Source organism: Mercenaria mercenaria, chromosome 4 (assembly GCF_021730395.1).
Source record: "Mercenaria mercenaria strain notata chromosome 4, MADL_Memer_1, whole genome shotgun sequence".
In the NCBI taxonomy this organism is placed as follows: domain Eukaryota; kingdom Metazoa; phylum Mollusca; class Bivalvia; order Venerida; family Veneridae; genus Mercenaria; species Mercenaria mercenaria.
Genome location: NC_069364.1, coordinates 77,305,915 through 77,315,356, shown reverse-complemented (window position 1 = coordinate 77,315,356; position 9,442 = coordinate 77,305,915). Strand labels below are relative to the sequence as shown.

General features: G+C 34.6%; 1 protein-coding gene across 5 annotated transcripts in view; it reads left to right on the top strand.

Annotated features, from left to right (window-relative positions):
• The first annotated feature begins 684 nt into the window (after positions 1-684).
• LOC123552193 (polyphosphoinositide phosphatase-like) overlaps positions 685-9,442 on the top strand; it is a 53,312-nt gene continuing 44,554 nt past the window's right edge. For 4 of the 5 annotated variants that reach the window (XM_053541733.1, XM_053541731.1, XM_053541732.1 and 1 more), the window contains exons 1-6: positions 751-822; positions 5,662-5,760; positions 6,247-6,373; positions 7,049-7,205; positions 7,973-8,023; positions 9,121-9,305. In XM_053541733.1, coding sequence (XP_053397708.1) covers positions 766-822; positions 5,662-5,760; positions 6,247-6,373; positions 7,049-7,205; positions 7,973-8,023; positions 9,121-9,305 — 676 coding nt within the window. In that variant the 5' untranslated portion in view covers positions 751-765. Of the gene's footprint in view, positions 823-5,661; positions 5,761-6,246; positions 6,374-7,048; positions 7,206-7,972; positions 8,024-9,120; positions 9,306-9,442 lie in introns of all 5 variants that reach the window. The other variant, XM_053541730.1, reaches the window with a different exon arrangement.

Genomic DNA, 9,442 nt, shown 5'->3' with positions numbered 1-9,442 from the left:
GTGTAACGTTGAAATAACTATAAACTACACGTTGTTTTTGTAAGATAAGAAGTATTGAAGAACCTTGAAGAAATGTGACCGGTACACAATTGAAGATAAATTACCACTTGTTTGATATCCATAGTACACATTTACCGAACTGCGTGCTTTAGGTATGAAATGCGCAATTGAAACGGGTTAGTATATTTTTCCCTTCATGACCATGGTTCTTATAGAATACCTAGGGGTAGGGTATAACATGTACAGAGGCATTTTCTTTCTGTTCTGGTGCCAGTGTGTATACCTGGGAATAAGGTAACGTCTGTGCGTTCTGATTGGTCAGTCATGTAAACAAACCCAGGAAGTGATTATTTTTTTCAAAATTGATATTTTTTCACTGCATTTGCAGTATTTTATTATACATTTTGACAAAATTTGCTACATTTTATGTGTATTTAAAAAAAGTTTTATCAAATGAATTTCTCCCGCCATGTCAATGATGTAAACATCTCATTCACACTAAAATTACTTAAATAAAGTATCACTATCATATGTTTTTCGTCCGATATTTTGGTAGAACTAAGATAGTTCTTAAAAAAACTTGTAATTAGATATACATGTTTTCGATGTACGGAAGGCCGTACACGCCATAATGTTACAATGTAAGTCTGTGGGAAAACAATTGGTGGTCTCTAACCTATAAATGCATTCGGAACAAATTTGTTATTTTCCCTACACAAAGATGAAATACATTTTTTCCTGAAATAAAGCAATACAACCGTTGACATGGAATGTCCTTTAATTTCATCTATCCAAAGAGTGAATATTTATGAAACCAAAGCAGTAAGAACTTTTAAATCTGCTGTAGAATCCGAGTGTAACTGAAATCGGATTTTACTGAACGATTTGTACCCAAATTATTTCGAACTTTTTCTTTGTTTCAAGGATTTTCCCTTTTCATTAGTACTGACTAAAACAGATTTTGCTTTGAATGATCAGTACTGGAATTCATACTTTATTTATAGGAAAACCTTTTTATTTTCAAACCCTAAAGGAAATTTACGGAACTTCAACAAGTCTAAGAAAGTAAATAGGAAGTGGCTATTCACAGGTTATTCCTACGACTCTCCCGTAAGAATAGTGAAATAGCCCGCAGGTGGCTATTTCTATGGCTCTAAAGACAGTCAGAAAAGTACAATACATTTATATAACGTAAGCTTAAAGCTATTTACTGACAAACACAAGTAAGTAAGTTCAAAATAAATAAAACAGCTGTAAGAAACTGCATACATTTAAAGCATTATTAAACATGGCTGCGATAATATTATTACACTATTAAGGAAGTAAGAAGAAATCACATACACGTTAGAGCACCTTAAAGCAACATAAAACATAACTGACACTAAGAAAATAAGAAGATATTATCATTTACCAGCATACAGCAAGAGCTAAAAAAAGAGAACACAGAAATAAAAATGAGGACATTTATAAGCACTGGTATTATATAATAATATTATGAGCCGCGCCATGAGAAAATCAACATAGTGGCTTTGCAACCAGCATGGATCCAGACCAGCCTGCGCATCCGCGCAGTCTGGTCAGGATCCATGCTGTTCGCTTTCAGAGCCTATTGGAATTAGAGAAACTGTTAGCAAACAGCATGGATCCTGATCAGACTGCGCGGATGCGCAGGCTGGTCTGGATCCTTGCTGGTCGCAAAGCCATTATGTTGGTTTTCTCATGGCATGGCTCATACATGCATTGCGACAACAGAACAAGCAAAGCACAAAAGAAACAAAGTAAAATGCTAAGAAACACAGGGGAAGCAACTACAGCAGGAACTGTAGCAAAACACAGGGGAAGCAACTACAGCAGGAATTGTACGTAGCAAGAGGAACTGAGACTGGTGATTTTAATTGTACCAGTTTTTGAAAACTAAAGACATTTTCTGAAAATGTTCATTTTTAAAATAAAGAATAGTCTAGATAGATAATATAAATGTGTCTGCACTTCAATTTTTTTTTACAGTAAGTGGTTATTTATTTCCTGGTAACATATTACCCTTGCAATTTCAAATAAGCAAATTATGTGCCAAAATCTTCAGATGTGCATATTTCTATTTTGATGTGAATAATACAATTTTCATTTTATTCCTTTTCAACTGTCATATGGTTAGCCACAATACCGGTATGCATAAAATTTAGAAACGGGATATCACTGCGTGTCGTAAGTGAAAATTTTCTAAAGGCTCAGATCAATGAGATGGCTTGGAATTAGAAAGAGACATATATAATTTTACAGATTATCTGAAAATTAACAGATTATCTATAAATTTATGGCAGTCTCTGGTAATAGTCCCATACAGAATGAACAAAAATAATATTGGGAATTAAAAAATATGTTCATTTATTAACACTTATAAATGTTATGACTATAAATATCTATAAGTTTAAGACACTCTTAGGGGTGGTGGTCAGGGATTGTCAATCATTTAGGGGGAAAAAACACACTTCATTTTGTAGAGGGGACTATTATTGTTTTAATAATGCCAAATTTATAGATTTTTACAGACTGAGTGGGTGAGAACTGCTGAATTATATTTGTCCTTAAAATCGCAGCTTAAAATTAATTGATTTACTTACATAATTATTTTATGGGAGTCCATAGAATCACTTAAAAATACCATATATGCAGATAGCTTTGAAATATAGCAGTGGATATCTGCACGACCATCATGTCGATAATATTCTTTATCAGTTTATCAGCATAACTGTCTTGCTGATTATTTTTGTTACTGTATAGCGGGTTAATTCTGCGGGCAAAAAATTCAGTGGTTTGTCCTAAAATGGGCCTAGCTTATTTCTGTGTTGTTGTTTTTTTCTGCGGCCTTCGAGAAAAGCAGGAATTAATTTTTGTGGTTTGCATAAACTGGAAGTAAATTCTATGCATGGGAAATAGATAACGCATTTACTACGTCATAATTAACAACTCAAATGCATATCGTTCTTGTCAGTTATGTCTTGTTAGTATTATCTAGGGCGAAATCTAGGACAGTGAAGTTGGCGCAGCTGATTTATGTTTAAATCTGATTTCTTTTCATTATATTAAGCAAAATATCAAAGTTTATTTTTGCGTCAAAAATCCTGCTGATAGTTTAAATGAGCGGAATTTATTTCTGCGTGACAGCCTCAACCCACAGATTTAGCAGAAATAAAAACCCGCAGAATTAACCCACTATACAGTATTTCCATTACAGTTGTTTAGATTATTTTCATTATTCGCACAATGATCCTGCCTGTAAAGTATTGAGCACAACAATCCTGCCTTGCAAGTCATGCAGATTGTTTTTGTTATCCATTGGACTAAACATACTGCTTACATAATTATGTAAAATTAGTTCAGCTTTTCTGACGTTTTTCCCTGCTTATCACTCCCATAATGCTGATTATTTGACAATCTTTAGCATGCACCATTTGATAAGTTGGCAGGTTTCTCAGAAACTACAAAGCCAAATAATTTCAAACTGCACACATGTCTGTGGCAACATGAGATGACCTTTTAGGTCAAGTTACATAACTCTAGCTTTTATTTTTTCAAAATTATGCCCCTTTTTATCATAGAAATTTTGTGACAGTTTTGCATGTAAGCATGTTTCTCAGCAGTTACTTGACCAAATGTTTTCCGAATATTCCATACGTCTTTGGTGTTAAATGATGACCTCCCATGGCAAGTTTCATAACTCTGACTTACATTTTACCAGAATTATGCCCCTTTTCCTACTTAGAAAATTTTGCTTAAGCTCTTGTATGTAAGCTGGTATTAGGTGGAAGGGCTTGAAATAGTTGAGTGCGTTGTCATCAGGCTGCTTTTGTTACTGTAGTAGAATAGGCTTAAGTTGGTGCTGGTGGGCATGAGGTGTGTTGCAAATTTCATACCTCTCATGAACAGACTCAATCAAACCAAGTCTGCTATCATGTTGCTTGTTGACTTTTTGTGCTTCTAAAGGACATTTTCACTGATTTTATAAGTCATCTTGGTGCATTTAAGTCTATTGCATTTTTGTTTACCTTTGCAATATACCATACCATTAATCAACTGTGATTGACTTATCACTTAGTCGCTAATACACAGCAGGATTATTCAGCATTGATTGAATTAACACTTCTTATATGCAACTATTGCTACGTACTTCTCTTGTGGCAATCATATTTTTTTAGTAAAGTTTCATATTCAATACTTAGAATACTTAGAATTGTGAATCAACGAATTTTCTAAAATAATAGATAAAAGAGTGATAAATTCTGTTTTATTTAGTTATACAAAACCCTCCTCCTAACTTTGACGAATGGAAAAGATTCAACAGTTAAGGGAATAATTGAAAAAAAAAAGTCATTTGGAAGATCTGTTGGCCTTGATCAAATTTTGCAGGGCTGATGTTCCAGGTTTTTTTTTTTTGCTGTTTTGGGAACATAGCCTATACCCCCAAAATTGGGAATTTTGACGCATAAATGTTCCAGATTGGGAAATATTAAGTCCCATAGGATACAGTAAGGATGTGTTTAAGCACTTTCTCATACACTTGTTTCACATTGTACAACCTCTTTAACATACTGCCATTACAAAATTGTCCATAATTTGGTCAATGTTTGTGCAGTTTTGGTGATTTTTTTTTTTCAGAATGTTGATTGGGAATTTTTGCAGTCATTTTGGGAAAAAAACGTACTTTTTGGCATTGGGAATATAGCCCAATAACGGCTATAAAAACGGCCCCAAAAAAAACCCTGTGTTCTGTAGTCCAATGGTGCTCCTCAGATTTGTCAAGCATATTGCTCATGTGCAGTGGATGACCCTATTGATTGTACAGAAGAGGGTGTACATGTATATTTTTTTAATCAGTGAGTGACAATTTCTGTCTTGTCGATCTAACAGTGTTTGTTGAACAGTAAACCGTTTGGTTTCTAATCAATAACTAGACTTTACTAGAGAATTGAAGCAATACATGGCCAAACTTCATAGGATTATATGACTGTGTTCAGTAGATACTTGTTGTTTCAGAGGTCAGTAGGTCAAATGTCAGGGACTAGTTTCTAATTATCAGTATCTGGTAAATGTTTAGGTCTCGATCTGGCCTGAAAACTTTATAGCATGATTTCCTGTAGACAGTAGATAACCCCAGTCATTTTTTGAGGTCTAGAGTTGTTGTCTCCAACAGGCTGTAATGGGAGGCATATGTGTTTTACAAACTGCTTTTGTTTGAGAAGTATTTGACCATGGACTTGCAAAACTTTGAAGGCACATTGCCATTTGGCATAACATGACCCCTAATCAGTTTGAGATCAGTGGGTCACTGTGACTGTTAGTATTAAAGACCTGCTCCAGTCCTACCTTTTAACATTAAATTGTCACTGAAAAAGCATGAAAATCCTGACTATGAACTATGAAATAAAGTGTGGCGCGTGGCCGTTAACTGTTACCTATTGTAATCATGGGTTGCATACACACAATAGAATTTGAATAGCCGCGGAGCAGGGCTTTACAAGAACATTCACCATGTGGACTTCTCTTGATTTATGATGCTCAGACTTAATAATCACACTGCTTCAGGTGTGTTTTGCTTCTTACATTAGTACTCTTTTGTGATTTAGTTTAATAACACATGTAATTGTTCAGTCTTACTTTCAGAGGTTTTATGTTGTGGGATCCAACAATACAGAAACTACCTTTCGTGTGCTGAAGATTGACCGTACAGAGCCAAGAGAACTGCATATACATGATGATAAAGTAAACCTTTCGTATAGGATGAAATTTTCATTAACTGCATATATATACTTGATGTTGAAGTATATTTTCTTTGATAGAAAGAATTTAACAAATATCTTTATGATTAAGATATATGTACCATGAATATCAGTGAATGAACACTGTGACACACTGCATGTATGATGATATCGCTACAATACACATTGAAAAACACCAAGCTGATTTATATAATAGTAAATTTTGTTCTAACATACTGGTTCTAAGTAATAGTGTTCAGTCGGGCCTTCTTTTGGGAGTTTCCATTTTGCTTTATCGTACATAAATATATCATAGTAAAACAATGAATTTGTTTCATAAGGTTAATGAAAATTAAATTCACATGCTGAGGCTTTGCTTACATTGGGGACAAACTTCTGTTTTTAAAACTGGTATTTATTTGCAATTTACATTTGAAGACTCGTATTGACAAGTTCTTGTTTTGCAGAGAAGTTATTAATTTTTTTTCAGCATGTATACAGCAAGCTTGAAATAATGAACTTGTTGACAACAATAGAATCTGGTAACCGTACAACAACAAAACAAAAACAGCAGTCTACTGGCCTCACCAGAAGTGTCTCAGCCTATGGTATTGTTGGTAAGTTGTTGAAAAAATCTGAAAAAAAAATGTTGGGTTTTCCTATTGTAAAGTGGAGGGATTTATTTTTGTTATATTCATTCAGCTGTCAGTAGTCTAGAAAATAAATGCATGTGAATGTGATAGTATTATAGTAAAGTCATTCTAAGATATCAGTCGTCATATACGGCAGATATTGTGCTGTGTACACCAGTTACTGGCACAGTTTCAAAAATAGTGAACAAATTGTCTGAATTTCCATGCTGAGTAAGGCATAAGAATTAGTGTCATTCATTTAACATGGGTAAAAGAATACAGAGGTGTTAATTGGTGATTCTTAATTTTTTTGTTTAATTTTTAAAGTAATTTTGACAATGGCACTGTTCATTTATGTACTTGCTTTGTTATAATGCAAGTGATATTTTTTCCTTCTACTAGTGCTCTAATATGTAAAAAAATCACCAATTTTCAGACTATTGCAAAAGTAGTACTGTTCTAATATAACAACACTAAGTCTTACAGTTCATTTGTATAGCCCTTATCATGCTGGACATGATTGATTCTGCCTTTGCGACCACAGGTGGCAGTAACGTACCTAGGATACAGTATGGGTCCATGAGCCACATACTCTTAAATATATTCAACTATGAAACACTCTTTTTTCTTGAGATTCTGTATTTGAAGTTTCTATCTAAGGTTTTGTGAAGTTTCTAGAGGGGTACTATATGGTGCTGATCACAAAGAGAAGTAAAGTAGCTCTGATTGGAGGCCATACTATATACAAGATAGAAGACACAGTCATGCAATATATACCTAACGATGGAGTCCGATACACACACCCTGATGAGCCTAGGTATGTACATATTGATGAAGTATTTACTTAATGCTAGAGTCCGATACACACACCCTGATGAGCCTAGGTATGTACATATTGATGAAGTATTTACGTAATGCTAGAGTCCGATACACACACCCTGATGAACCTAGGTATGTACATATTGATGAAGTATTTACCTAATGCTAGAGTCCCATACACACACCCAGATGAACCTAGGTATGTATATATTGATGAAGTATTTACCTAATGCTAGAGTCTGATACACACACCCAGATGAACCTAGGTATGTATATATTGATGAAGTATTTACCTAATGCTAGAGTCTAACACATACGTGCATGTTAATGCAGTACTTACCTAATGCTAAAGTTGGATACCTCTCCCTGATTAGCCTAGGTATGTACATATAGTTGCAGCACTCCATGAAGATCCTAGATCTGTCCTGAATTAGTTAATTAATTATTGTATTAGTGTCCTGAATTAGTTAATTAATTATTGTATTAGTGTCCTGAATTAGTTAATTAATTATTGTATTAGTGTCCTGAATTAGTTAATTAATTATTGTATTAGTGTCCTGAATTAGTTAATTAATTATTGTATTAGTGTATACCTGTTTATGGACTCGGTTACACAATTTCGGAAGAGCCTAGTTTTGTACATACTGATATAGCATATTCATAATGGCAGAGTAATGTTAAAGGCATTATAAAAGATCTGTCAAAGAAAGTGAAATTTGTTTTTTTCCCGGCTGCACTGTGTAATATAATTTTTGTGTTTTACAGATATGTAAAAATGTTTCAGAGTGTAGATCTTTCAAGCAATTTCTACTTTAGGTAAGCAAATTACTAATTTAGAATTAAAGGTTACTTTTAATTCCTGTGATGGATTTCAACCAACTTTGGCTTGAAGAATCCTTTACATGTATGGATCAGAATTGCCAGATGTGTTTAATGTTTCCTTAAAATGTTAAGCATATATTATCTTGTTATGTTTTGGTCTTTTGAGATGATGGAGTCCATTTAGTGTAGATTTCCACTTAAGTTGGTCCTATTTTATACATTTCATTACTTCTCAAGGATAGACCGTTATGACAAGTCTGCTAGTTATTTGCTTGGTTGTATTGTATGCTTTCAATGCATCTTCTTAGATTTTAGGGGCCTCTGTGGGCGAGGAGTTAAAGTTTGCTGATTTCGAATAACTTGCCCCTCATTGCTGTTGGCGCTAAACCTCACTTGGGGTGTAGAATTCTGTCAGATGAGGAAGGGATCCATCTGGCTTATGGAAGGTCAGTGGTTCTACCCAGATGCTAATATGCTTTTGAAATAATGCCCTGCCTTCCTATTCCATTAAAAGCTGGAAAGCTGTCATAGGTGGGGGGAATAAAATTAACCCAACAGAAGAAGTAAAAATGTGGGATCATTTCTATTTTCCTTTTGTACTGTTAAACCTGTGCAGTAAACTTTATGAACAGAGAACACTGCTCTACACACCTACACACCAATTGTTACTTGTGCAGTTCGGACATTTCCAGCATCAAATCAACTTGTTTTATGAGTATACAACAGTGTTCCCACCGGCATTTAAAGTTGGGGGTGAAAACTGAGTTTTTCTTGCATTTTTGCACCCCCTCACTAAGTGATATATAACAGCTGTCTCCAAAACAGGGGGTGCAAAGTACCATTCTGAGGGTGAAAAACCCCCATTTGGGGGTTTCTGGGAACACTGTACAATTTCATGTGTTGGACCAAAACAGCTGTATCATATGTGATACAAGTTTGTGGATGTTTACTCTAGGTTAAAGTAGATGGGAATTTTACATTTGCACTTGAGGATTTAAGTTTATTGACTGACACAATCCCGACACCCATGAAAAATAGTCCCCCAAAATGTAAATTATTTCACAGTATATACCACCTGCTTTGTGTTTCAGTTACAGCTATGACCTGACTCACACATTGCAGTATAACATGGAACCTGTTGTCAACCCTGAATGTAACATTCCTACTGATAGATATACTGACCACAGTACTGAAACTGCTGCACAAGCCAAGACTGATAGCAACACAACAATACCTGCTGTAAAAGATAGTGATAGTAAATCCATACATGGCTGTGGTAAAGATTGTACAATGTTTTCTTTTTCCTATTCAGGGTCATTGTTTTGAGTTATTTTTAACCTTGTTGGCTTCATTTTCCTTGCTACTGAACATACTTCTTCCCATCTGAAAGGTCTCAAAACAGAATTTTTGACT